We start from the raw sequence: 13,992 nt of genomic DNA, 5'->3' as shown, positions 1-13,992 counted from the left end.
CCCTGTATCTAAGCCAGTGATAAGCAATTAAATGATGTTTGTTTAGAAATTGTACTCAATAAGATTTTCTTCATTTTTCATATTTTGATGATCAAAGAAATAATAATTTCTCAACCATATGCATGTTTAGCATTGTGTGATTGCTTTCGATATTAAAACTCTATTTACGGACAGCATGTAGGACAAAATTTATCGTATCACAGTTGAAACAGCTTGGATAATGGCTTGGACATAGTTAGGTGAGAAAAGGTAGTGTTCAATTAAAACAATTGTCAGTTATTTTGACATAATAGTTTGGGTGTTGTTAGATTTCGTCCATAAATACGCCGATCAAACTGCCCAGTGTTATCGGCCGACTCATGCAAGGCATTTAGCTCAGTGAACATTTTAAAATCCCTTGATGTCTTTTTTTGATGTGCACATGATTTTAGTGCCATCGATCTTAATATTAGTGCATTATTTTTTTAAAAGTAGATTGCGTTTGTTCTCCGTGTTTATCGTTGGTGAAAAAAGTGTGCAAGTGTTGGATATCACATGCGTTTTATGTCGTCGTTTTGTTGGGTTTTTTGGGGGGATGGGATTTTTTAAAATTGTGTTTTGTATCGTGTAGTAGAGATATAACTTAATAAAAACGATTTTGTTATTTTTTGTTTTATGTACGAATGTTGAATACGAACCGGAACGAGTTAAATGAGAGAAATTTATATGAACACATGTTAAAGTTGAACAAAATGGCGGAAACGAAAGCAGATCTGCAATGCTTATCAAAGCATCCTTATTTATCCTACACAAGAAATAAAGAAAAGGGATGAAAACATGAAAAATTACGGACATTTAAGATAAGATGTAAATAAATCAAGTGTCATAGTCTTTAAAACAAAGACAGTAGAGATATGTTCACACACACCTTCACAGAGTATCAACAGAAGATATATAGTTTCCAAATGATATTTTTAATGGATTTCACTGGGAAGTTTTATTACGTTGACCCCGGTATTACGTTATTTCATCGTGACAAAATGGAAAACGTAATAATGGGGTTCCCCTGTAATGTGATACCAGTTTCTGTTTAAAAGCAGACATCATGATTAGAAAACATTGGGGGGGAAATGCTGATTATTAATTTCTCGGCAAGTAATGTTATGTCCTAAAATGAGTGAAGTCAGTGGTTGTTTTTGAATCTGGAACATTTCATTGCAATACTCAATGCATTGGCATTTAAGCACAATTATGACTATTCGAATGGTGCCAACATATACTTTGTAAATACTGCAAATACATATATGATATATATTTATTATATTACCTGTAATGTTCATGTGAATATATGTTTGCCCTGCAGTTAAGTTTGAATTTGTCCAAAAGCCTCTGGTTTGATGTTTACTTTACAGATCATAGTGAAGTGACCACGCCCCCACCACAATGTAATGATAAGAATCTGTGTATCAACATAGCCTTCCAGCCCTGGGCTCAACAGAACTGTCCTAACTTCAACCAACTCTGTCAGGGAACAAGTAAGGCTTATTCTAAATACGGAACTTTCGGGATATGCCGGAACGACCGATTATATTTGACGTTTATACACCACGGTCACGTGATAATAACCAATTGTAGGGCAAAGTTGACATCGATACATATGGTGTTTCGCTAACAGACAGCCCGTAAAGAGCTATGCGCAGTCCCACGATGACGATCCAAGTCATTATTGGTGCTTAGTACCTGGGTGTAAATTAGATAGAAGGGAAAAGGCGCATTTAGACGCGTACCATTGGATGCAAGGCGTGAAGTTTTACCGATATCCTCAAGATATTCCCAAGATTTATTTCCCGCCCCAACTCGTATAATTTAATCAATTGTATTTTCCTAAAAAATGGTTGTAGTTATTCCTTTCTATCAAAGATAGCATTTAAATGCAGGAAATTGATAGCAATTGAAATATTCCATGTTTGTTTACTTAGTTGTTATTGTAATCCAGAAGTGACATGCCCTACAATTACGTTCAACGCGCGATAAAAGTCAGAGTGGATCCGTATCTCGAAAGTCCCGTATTCTTGTAGGCTCTAATGGTTGACCAAATTTAAATTACCAGGTGATTTTATTGAATATATATGTTTGATATAAATTACTTCAGACTACCACTACTTCATGCATATTGTAAACCTCTTTCTTCATCCCCAATATAAAGCTGGGTGGGACTGACATTGATTCATATTTTCAAACATGCAACTGAAATCCCTGTTTTGAAGGTTAGAAGGGAAATTACATTCAAGCCATACATTGGCCAAACTTGCATGACTAATGCTTAAAAGTTCATATGCTTTAGAATTTAGTTAGTTTGAGAGTTAAGTTAAATTCACACTAATGGAGTCATTTGTTGATGTGAAAGTTTTGTTGTGGATTTTTAACAGAGTGCCGTATTTAATTCTTGGTAAGCTGCAACCACAATGGCGCACTCTCATGTAGGATTGTAACTTGGAAAGGGGGGGGGGGGTAATATTTTTACTTATGTATTTTTTGTTTACTGCAATGGCATATAGTACCTAGACATGCTGTTAAGGTAGCTCATTACACTAAATTTTTATTTAATGGCTCGTTAAAACACCTCTTATGAAGTATGATTTCACCATCGAAAGAGTGATACAAGCTCTCAAGTATTTTATATGAATTTTTTGTGATTTATCCTGGAATGATAAAAAAGGTACTTTGTTTGCAAATAAGATACTCTAGAATCCAAATTTTGCTGTGATTTGATGCATAATATGAATAAGAAAACATGCCTAAACGACATAGATATTCTAATTTTTTAAATAAAAAAATATTTATGAAAATTGAAAACATTATTTGCTAATATTTTTTAAATCTATGGATAAAATCTTTAAAAATCATGTCAGTTAGAAAAATGATATATCAGAGAATTATATTTTAAAAAAGAAATTGAAATGAAATGGTCAAAATTCAGAAATATTACGAATTTTTAAATTTGAAACAAGCCCGATCAGAATTATGAAAAAGTAGCCATAGAGAACATTGTAATCAGAAAACTACACTCCCTTGATGTAAAATGCTTTACAAATTAAATAACTTAATAAAGGAAACTAATTTCTTGATCAACAGTGCATACAATAAGCAACAATATGAATAATATTTCTGAATTTTGACCATTTCATTTCAATTTCTTTTTAAAATATATATTTCTCTGATATATCTTTTTTCTAATTGACATGTTTTTTAAAGATTTTATCCGTAGATTTAAAAAATATTATAAATAACGTTTTCAATTGTCATAAATATTTTTTTTCTAAAAATTGGAATGTTTCTATCTGAATCTTTTAGGCATGATTTATTAGATATTCATATCATGTACCATATCACAGCGAAATTTGGATTCAAGAATATCTTATTTGCAAACAAAACACCTTTTTTGATAATTCTGGGAAAAATCACAAAAAATTCAAATAAAATAATTGAGAGCTTGTATCACTCTTTCGATGGTGAAATCATACATCATAAGAAGTGTTTTAACGAGCCATTAAGTAAAATTTTTCGTGTAATGAGCTACCTTAAGTAGCTCATCCTCATCACACCAAGGCTTATACTGACACCATGTCACAAGATGGCGATGTAAATGTTTTTGTGAAATATTTTGTATGGATCAATTGGTATTTTTGTTTATCACTGTAGCTCTGTAGATAAAGTATTGGGTTAGTAACCCACAGCTCCCGAGTTCAAATTCGCCAGAGTCTTTTGTTCATATTTATTGAAATAAATTTTTGAAAATCATGGGTTCTTTAAAATCCAGAATTGCATACTCTATGCCATTTTGATTTATGTACTTATTGCATATTATATCTTTCATAATTAAATAATTTCATGCTGATTTTAGATATTCTTTCAAGTTGTAATGAGCCACCTTAAAGTTAAAATTTTTTTTATATTGTACTTAAATGCATTTGATTTCATGAAATGCAGAACTATGGTTAGCGGGTTCGTGTATTTATTGTAAGTCTAGCACTTCAAAATATGCTGTAAATTGCATGATGATACCAAAACTAGTGATGCAGTATCTTATTTACTACATGGAGGTATTGGTCTCTGTCAATATCTATAGAAAAGCAGATGATTTTGGTCTATATTTTTTTCAAATATTTGACCAATTATGCTTTTGGTTGGTTAAGATGGAGGAATTTATCGTGGATGATTGAATGTACATATACTGTAGTTTCAGTGAATTTTTGAGCATCCACTTTCTTGGTTTTACAATTTTGTTGGTACATGTACATTCATTGTGGAATATTTATATTACAAATCACATTTTCCTCTATGAACCAACCAATTTTAGCGCGCGACACAATCCGTTCACATTGACTATGAACGGATTATGAACTAGTTTTTAAAGCACGCGACTGAGAGAGCGTAATGATTTGAAAAAAATAGAACATGTGTTACAAAGATCTCACAAGTCACACCTTTGGATTAAGATTGTGAACTTATGTGGATTATCATCCCAATCTTGCGGTCTCCTACTTCCAAAATACAGTGCACCTTGCAATGTTGATAAAAGGCAGGGTGAGACGAAATGTGACGTCATGTCTATGTGTTGATGTACATCACAATAACAACTGTGACAGAGGCTAGGAGTTCATTTTATGCAACAAAATAGAAGCAATGTAAACAAACGGTGATATAGTAAATGAATATAAATATAAGAAATGAACATCACTTTTGAGCTGTTCATAGTCAATATGAACGCATTTGGATTTGAGGCAAATTCTTTGTGAATCGCTAGCGCGATTCACAGAATTTGCCTAAAATCCAAATCCGTTCATACTGACCATGAACAGCTCAAAAGAGATGTTCATTTCTTAAGTGTACTTGATTCATCACTTGTCATGATCTTCCTAACCATGAAAACAAATGAAAATTGATGTTCAACAACTAGTGATGAAACCACAATGTTGTAGAATGGTTTGACATCTTTGACAGTATTGTAAGATGGTTTCCTTACCATTGTACTGTTGAATTTTATCATTAAGCAGTTGATGTGTAAAGCTTTTTTTGTTTTGTAGCAACAACAGGAAAACCTTGTGTGGATTCAGATCCATCCTTGTGTCAGCAAGCTTTGTCCAACAACCTCTGTTCACAGTATCAATCTGTCAGAGACCGCTGCGCTAAATCATGTGGTGTTTGTGCAGGTGAGGGCTGCATTACATGTACATAAAAACTGTACAAATGATATACAGTCAAACACAGTTATAGCAAAGCTCCAGGGCCAGCAAGAAACAGATTATTCTAACTAAACGTTATATCAAATAAAAATTTCGTTATTTTCCTCTCATAGGGAATAAATGTCACTTCGCAATAAATGTGAATTTATTATACGCAAGTTTTGCTGTAAAAGGTTGTTGTAGGGACGGTTGATTTTGAAAGAAAACTGTTTCTGTTTTATGCCATTTTGATTTATATTTAGTGCACAGTATGTTTCTTAGATAGCATTCCTTGACTATGAATAAGAAGCATAGAGACATTAATCAAGGTTCTTATTATAGGAGTAAACTCCCACTACAAATAAATCCACCATATAAAATGTAAATTCTTACTCTGACTCACCATAGAAAGTTTGTTGACCATAACAGATTATAAAGACTGAAAAAATTACAAACTGACAGAGGGAAAGGACAAGCAGACAAATGTGTTTTTTGATGCTTTATAAACTTTTAAAACAGTTTTGAAAGCTTAATGAAATGTTTTGATCAATCCATTTATGATTGTTTGTTGATAGATTGCACACTGTACTACATGGAGTTGATGATATTTTGGCTTTTGTCTGTGGGAATGTGAATATTTTGTTTAGAGAAAGTTCACAATAGTTTTGCATGCTTGATTTAATTCTGATACCATTACTATAATGTATTAATGTTAGGAATCTGGGGCTAAATTCTTCTTGACGAGTACCATCAATGACAAAAATGTTGATTCTAAAGTATAGATATCAAATATGATATGTAAATTCTTGCATTTGTGCTAAAATGATATATTTTCATATTGAAGTTCTCTATTTTTAGTGGTCACTACACCTGCAGTAATTACAGGTATTTTGCAATTTTTATAATTTATTATATATATGTTAATTTACTTCTTCCATCAGAGCTAGGTCAAATATGTTAATTTTATTTTCAATCTCTTTAACAACCAGGAGATACTGTTAATGAAAGACAAATTATATGGACAAAATCAATGGGTGTGAAAGTAAAAAACATTTCCAATGTAGCTTGTAAGACAAGTTTTGATTGGTTAACAAGCCAGGTGTAGATTTCCTTACACCCGGTTGAAGCCAGGAGTAAATAATGTGACATCACAATGCATTGTGTCTGTGCACACAAAGAAAAAGATAATGACGGTTTGTTCTATAGAACACATTTGTCACAAGTCCGTGTATTGTGACATCAACATTATTTACAACTGGCTTTATGTCAAACATGTAGAATATCTAACATGAATTCCTTATTTTAATCACTAAATAATTAAATGTGATATCATTTGGTTACATAGGAAATAAATTCATTATCCAGGTCCAATCAAGGGTGTACAGGGATTTACTCTGGATGGTATTCCATACGTGCATTCACTAGAAGGACGTACAGAGTGCAGCACTGAGTAAATCCTGTACACCCTAGATGATTAGACCTGGGTAACTAATAATGGCCTCACTTAGTATCAGTTTATTATTCATGTGTTATCTTTGGTGTAGCACCTCCTGGTGGCTGGCAGTTGTTGTTTAAGGGTGTGGAGAATATGGGAAGTGATCTATTCCAGTTGTGGGCTGGTAGACAAACCATCAATCCACTGGACCCCACTGCTACCAACCTGTACCCCAATAAACCATACAAACCAGACCTGTCCAACAATTGGAACTCCCTCTGTCTAGACAAGGTGGGCATCTCCCTCAAAAAAGGGTTTCCAAGAATGAGGATAAAATTATCTGTATTCAAGTCTCAATATTATTTTTATAATTTAGAGACATTATACGGAGTAGTTTTATTACAAGGTTATTACATGATTTATCACCCACTGTGATACCATATGTAGATTTCTGTCATGGTTCACTATACACTATATATATCACATGATGCAAGTTTAGATCGGTCCTACTAAACAGAGTATGATAGAGTACTTTAGAGTACGCTGGTAAAATTTTATGATTTAATGCAATTTAACCGCTGTTCGTAAATGTTTATACTTTAATTTAACCTAATAAATGTATATCTGGAATATATTGTATTTGTTTTCATTAGTTTAGGGATTATTTCAAGTTAGCGTTTGATCCCGATCCCGATCAAATTTAACTACATATTACTAAGGCATGACATCTAAATTTTCCAGATCACACCTTTATCTTATTTTTGAAGTATTAAGTCTTTTTTATTATCAACTGAACAAAGAATTCTTGAAAATGAATCATTGGTATTTGGGTTTAATACTGGTGTAATATGTCACATCGCTCAAATACTTTCTCCAAACAAAATACTAATAATCGGAATCGAGATGCCGTAAATCTTAAATAAATTTAATGTTTCTGGTCAAAATATTGCTAAAAAGCAAGTACTTGTGACAAATATTGCAATATTATTTTTTAATCATGCTTATTTAAGCGGTATACATACAAATAAACATTAAAATTGCATTAGATTTGGAAATTTTACCAGTGTACTCTATAGTACTCAACGTACTCTGTTTAGTAGTACCCAGTTTAGATATTTTGTTAAGCTTGTATAGAGAGAAGAAATCTCTTAGTTCATGATTTGAAAACTCGATTGACATTGTTGGATATGAAAATAACATTACTAGATTGATATTTTCTGGAAATACCTCAGATTACCTCTATCATGTTAGTTTTCATAAAACTTTGGTAATGTGTCATATGTAACAAATTGAAAATATATATGAGACTGTATTTTCAGATTAAGGTGTCCATATACAAGAATGGCATTGAGAAGGCATTTATTACATTTGATGCCAGAAACTCCGACAAGTTGAACTGGTTTACATCTGACAGGATCATTGACTCTACATGGGGAAACATTAAAACAATGCCCAAACAATTCATTGGAATGCAACAGTATGAAATTTCTTGCATCTATTTACGTCTGAACTCTGAAAGTTTTAGCAATTTGGTTTAGATTAATGAATGCTTTTTGTTAGTGTGATGGATGACTGGTTACTATGGGATCACTTTGTTTAGCATTTGTCTATTTTACTCTCTGTTAGTTAGGAGTCACTCTTAAAGGTTCCCATTTTGTGTTATCACGTTTTCCCAGTCCTTTAAGAATCATACTCTGTACAGTTGCTTTGGACACATTTGAGATGTGCATGCAATATCATACAGGAATGTGACAAAAGTCATTCACTGAATTCAATTTTTTTTTTAGCTCAAGTGAGCGTTGTCCGTTGTCTGTCTGTCTGTAAACTTTTACATTTTCGACTTCTTCTCCAGAACCACTGGGCCAATATTAACCAAACATGGCAATAAGGAACCAAGTGAAAGGCTTTCAAGTTTGTTCATATGAAGGGCCATGCCCCCTTCAAAGGGGAGATAATCACAGAAATGCAAAAATAGGGTGGGGTCATTTAAATATCTTCTCAAGAACCACTGGGCCAGAAGAGCTGAAATTTACATGAAAGCTTCCTGAAATAGTGCAGATGTAAGTTTGTTAAAAACATGACCCCGGAGGTACATTGGGGCCACAATAGGGGATAAAATTTTTACATGCGAATATATATTAGGTAACATCTTAGAAAAATCTTCTCGGTGACCACTGGGCTAGGAAAGTTAAAATTTACTTGAAAGCCTCTTGAAATAGTGCAGATTCAAATTTCTTAAAATCATGGCTCCCGGGGATAGGATGGGGCCACAATATGGGATCAAAGTTTTACATACAGATGTATAGAGAAATTCTTTAAAAATCTTCTCAAGAACCACTAGGCCAGGAAATTACAAATTTACCAGAAAGCTTCCTGACATAGTGCAGATTCAAGTTTGTTAAAACCATGACCCCTGGGGGTAGGGTGGAGCCACAATAGGGGATCAAAGATTTACATTGTAATATATAGGGACAATCTTTAAAAATCTTCTTCTCAAGAACCACTGAGCCAGAAAAGTTTACATTTACTAGAAAGCTTCCTGACATAGTGTAGGTTCAAGTTTGTTAAAATCATGGCCCCCAGGGGTTGAGTGGGACTATAATAAGGGATGAAAGTTTTACTCACAAATATATATATATATATATATATATATATATATATATATATATAGTGAGAATTTAAAAAAAAACAACCTTTTTCTCAAGAACCATTGGTCCAGAGAAGTTTACATTTACATGAAAGCTTCCTGGCATAGTGCAGATTAAAGTTTGCTAACATCATGACCCCCAGGGGTAGGTTTGGGCCACAATAGGGAATCAAAGTTTTACATACAAATCTATAGGAAAAATCTTTTTCTCAAAAACCACTGAACCAATAAAGTTTACATTTACATGAAGGCTTTCTAACATAGTGCAGATTCAAGTAAGTAAAAATCAAGGCCCCCGAGGGTAGGTTTGGGCCACAATAGGGATAAAGTTTCACATGCAAATATATGTAGGGCAAAATCTTTTAATATAGGCCAAAGTTACTCGAGTGAGCGATGTGGCCCATGGGATTCTTATTCTGAAAAATCTATTATAAAAACTTTAAAAGTTTGCATATTTCATTGAGACTCAAAAGATGTACAGTTGCTCTTTCGGGGAACTTTAGATTGTAATATTCTTCTTTCAAATGTAATACATAACATGTGAATTTGTACGTGTATATCAATGCTGCTTAGCAGGTGATACATGTTCCTTGGAATATAATGTTAAATTAAACTTGAGAGTAGTATAACTATTCAAAGTGAATTTCTTCACAGAGACCCATCTACTGGTCTGGAGTTTTCTGTGACCCAGTCTTCTCAGCAGTGTGCCACATCTGGTTGGATCATGGTAACTTCTCCACAATCTAATTGCTTCTACGAAAAAGGATTACAGAAACCTGCATTCTTCTACTCCATGACCAACACACCTGTCAACTGGGGATCAGGTATAGTGTTGCTTTACAGCACCTTATCTGCATAATTATCCTGTCAAATACCTTTATAACAAACAAGGTTATAGCCCTGACCATGAAAATTTCTATCCTGCTCTCTGACAACAAAGATGACAGTCTTTGATCCCCTCCTCATGATGTGCCAGTTTTGTACCAGGATATCCCTCCCACCTACCCTTACCTACACTGGTACCCATTCACAATTGGTAGGACTCTATAATGAATTTCAACACATACTTGCTAATGTAAGCCATTAGAATTAGATCACTGAATCAAATGCAGTGACACTCTTTCTTTGAATGGATGTGTCTCAGATTTGCAGTTGTTACAATCATACATGCCAACTTTTGAAAATCCCCATGGGGGATTTTGCGCGCGACGACCTTTTTTCAGCGCTCAAAATTCACGACATTTTACCATGAAAATAAATATTTGTCTTTTCAAATAAAATATCAATCTAATCATTATACATGTATCATACATCAAGTGTGTTTGACCATTAACTTTAACAAAACTATATAAAAAAAACTTTGAAAGATATAGATAAGTATTTTATTAAAATCATCTATTCAGCAAAAAATCCTCTCCAACAAATCACATACATATTATCAAATAATACTTAAAGTTGCATCCTTTTACACCATATATACATTGGCTGGTCTATATATCAAAATTTAAATTAAAGCACATGCATTTAGATACGACTACAAAGGCGATCTTGCTTGTCTGTAAACAATTTCATGGGCTTACAGTCTGGTGGAACAATCTGCATTGCAACCAGAAAAGGAGTGATCTGCCCTGCTATGAAGTTTGCGAACAAAACCTTTGCACCCATGACATCTGAAATAATTACCAGGAAAAAACACATCAAAATATACGTTTTTATTTGTAAAATATTAAAGGCTACTTGCTAATATAAAATTCAGTACAGACTTGTGCAAATTACGCATCACAAAGTCTATTGAATATTACACTATATAGACTATGTAATACATTGCTATAGACAGATAGATTCAGGTAGCCTATATTATCATAGTTGGAAAAACATATATTTTACGTACCTTTAATATTGCATATTTTGGATGCGGTCAGCGAGAGGCAAAAATCGGGAATGTCCGATTGTTTGGTGGTGACACTATTATCATTGCCATTCACGTTTGTGTAAAGGATATGTCAATTTGAAATCCATCTTCCCGATTAATTACTATCAAAACATGCTTCGCACTGTCCAATAAGCACTCCGACACGGGCAGACCAATCACTCCGATACCATGCGACACAGGTAAACAGCAATGGCTGACTATTGTCCCGATTTCTGATTGGCCAGTTCAGAAATGACGCGGGATTTCAAATTCCGGTTGGAAATGGGGGTTTGTTGTCGTAAAATGGGAGATATTTTTAGAAAATCGGGATTTCGGGGTATTTTTGCAATCCCTATCGGGATTTGCCTTTTCAACTGCTTCAAATCGGGAAAATCCCGCACAAATTGGGAAAGTTGGCATGTATGTACAATGATGGATCAAAACCCAATGCCATGCACAAATGATTGTATGATCTGGTTAAGCTAAAAATGGCAATTATTGAATAATATCTACATCACCTGATCAACAGTTTTGTTTTAATATTTTCCAGCACAAAAGGGACTGGGAGATGTATTTGCCATTCAAGGACACAGCACATGTAAGTAGGGAACCCAGCTTATGTGAATTGTGTAAGTATTAAAGGAAGAATAGTATGATTTGGATTGAAATCATGCATGTGACTCTCCTTTTGTTTATTCAGGTACCAATGGATCATCCACAACTCCACTGCCACAGGGTAAGTTACAAAAGTGTATTTTAATGAAAAAAATCTTGATTTCATTAATTTCAGAGACTGGCTTTTCATAGATTGCCTTGTATGATATAAAGATCAGTATGAAAAAACATTGTTTGACAAGTATGAAAAATTATGTTAGAAGTAATTTGTAATTGTTTATATATTTTTCTTTTTTATAGTAATTCTTGATATTCATACCTAAATTGCTCTTGTCAGTCATACATTAAGTTGTGAATTATTATAGAATTTGAAACATATTATTAATCTATATTATATTGCTGTTACCAAACAGGTTCATTGTTATTATTCATCTGTAATTATACAAACATGTAATCTAACATTTCTCTATTTGTATGACCTTGTTGTGTGACCTTTACTATGTACTTGTATGAAGAAGGCTTATATAGGCAAAGTCTGTTGTCTTATCCAATTACGTTTATACATAATAAAATATTGTTTAAATTGAATTAATTGTTGACTACTTTGTAGTAGTAATGTCAATCTGATTGTCCCTACAGTTACAGGTTGTACATACAAGGGTACGCTGCACCCGAAGGGAGACAAATGGACGGATGGCTGTAATGTTAACTGTACATGTCCTAATGATCAGTCTGGTATTCCGCAGTGTGTTCCTAGGTATGGATAGCTTCTAACACACTCACACACACACACATACAAAATAGTTGAAACAGTGGTAAAGACAAGGGTATACCTTTTATTTTGGTATTTTCTATTTCAGATGTAGTTTTTAATTTGGACATTTACATTGTGAAAATACTTAGAATTTGTTTCTGACTAACATTGGGAATAAAGATTTCAAAATGTCGCACACCTTTGATGTTGGTTAAAGTTGTGATTTTTGAATTTCATTAGAGAAATATTTTTACACTTGTTGGATCATTCATGTTAGTACATCTACTGTATTTAAACTTTTTATCACTAAGTATTACTAAAACTTTGCATGTTTAAGGACTTTTTAAATGTTCGAATAGGGAACAAATATGATTACAAACAAATGTCCAAGTTTAAAAATTTTATGGAATTTTTATTCTTGCTTTTTGATATAGATGTCCAACTATCACTGGATTGCCGTCTTCTTGTCATGTGGTGAAGAAATCAGGAGAATGTTGTGGACATGTGGAGTGCACCATCATTGGTGGTATAAGTAAGTAGTTCTAATGAGTCATGGATGTTCACTGTCAGTATAAGTAGTTATAATGAGTCATGAATGTTCACTGACAGTTAAAGTAGTTATAATGAGTCGTGGATGTTCACTGTCAGTATAAGTAGTTGTAATGAGTCGTGGATGTTCACTGTCAATATAAGTTGTTCTAATGAGTCATGGATGTTCACTGTCAGTATTAATAGTTCTAATGAGTCATGGATGTTCACTGACAGTATAAATAGTTGTAATGAGTCATGAATGTTCACTGACAATATAAGTAGTTGTAATGAGTCATGAATGTTCACTGACAGTATAAGTAGTTGTAATGAGTCATGAATGTTCACTGACAGTATAAGTAGTTGTAATTAGTCATGGATGTTCACTGACAGTATAAGTAGTTCTAATGATTTATGGGTGTTCACTGACAGTATAAGTAGTTCGAATGAGTCATGAATGTTCACTGTCAGTATAAGTAGTTGTAATGAGTCATGGATGTTCACTGACAGTATAAGTAGTTCTAATGAGTAATGGATGCTCACTGACAGTATAAGTAGTTGTAATGAGTCATAAATGTTCACTGACAGTATAGTTAGTTGTAATGAGTCATGAATGTTCACTGACAGTATAGTTAGTTGTAATGAGTCATGGCTGTTCACTGACAGTATAAGTAGTTCTAATGAGTTTTGGGTGTTCACTGACAGTACAAGTAGTTCTAATGAGTCATGGATGTTCACTGTCAGTAGTAGTAGTTTTAATGAGTCATAGATGTTCACTGTCAGTATTAGTAGTTCTAATGAGTCATTGATGTTCACTGACAGTATAAGTAGTTGTAATGAGTCATGGATGTTCACTGACAGTATAAGTAGTTGTAATGAGTCATGGATGTTCACTGA

The 13,992-nt window shown here is 33.5% G+C and overlaps 1 protein-coding gene across 1 annotated transcript in view; it reads left to right on the top strand.

Moving 5' to 3' along the window:
* The window catches only part of LOC125648395 (uncharacterized), a 113,690-nt gene that overhangs the window by 97,190 nt on the left and 2,508 nt on the right, over nucleotides 1–13,992 (top strand). The window contains exons 72-81 of the mRNA XM_048875446.2: nucleotides 1,392–1,514; nucleotides 5,067–5,192; nucleotides 6,063–6,089; nucleotides 6,749–6,930; nucleotides 7,959–8,116; nucleotides 9,941–10,110; nucleotides 11,749–11,796; nucleotides 11,899–11,934; nucleotides 12,453–12,570; nucleotides 13,002–13,099. Coding sequence (XP_048731403.2) covers nucleotides 1,392–1,514; nucleotides 5,067–5,192; nucleotides 6,063–6,089; nucleotides 6,749–6,930; nucleotides 7,959–8,116; nucleotides 9,941–10,110; nucleotides 11,749–11,796; nucleotides 11,899–11,934; nucleotides 12,453–12,570; nucleotides 13,002–13,099 — 1,086 coding nt within the window. The remainder of the gene's footprint in view (nucleotides 1–1,391; nucleotides 1,515–5,066; nucleotides 5,193–6,062; nucleotides 6,090–6,748; nucleotides 6,931–7,958; nucleotides 8,117–9,940; nucleotides 10,111–11,748; nucleotides 11,797–11,898; nucleotides 11,935–12,452; nucleotides 12,571–13,001; nucleotides 13,100–13,992) is intronic.

The sequence above is a fragment of the Ostrea edulis genome, chromosome 1, assembly GCF_947568905.1.
Source record: "Ostrea edulis chromosome 1, xbOstEdul1.1, whole genome shotgun sequence".
Classification (NCBI taxonomy): domain Eukaryota; kingdom Metazoa; phylum Mollusca; class Bivalvia; order Ostreida; family Ostreidae; genus Ostrea; species Ostrea edulis.
Note: the sequence above shows the minus strand (reverse complement) of the source record. Positions and strands in the feature narration are given on the sequence as shown.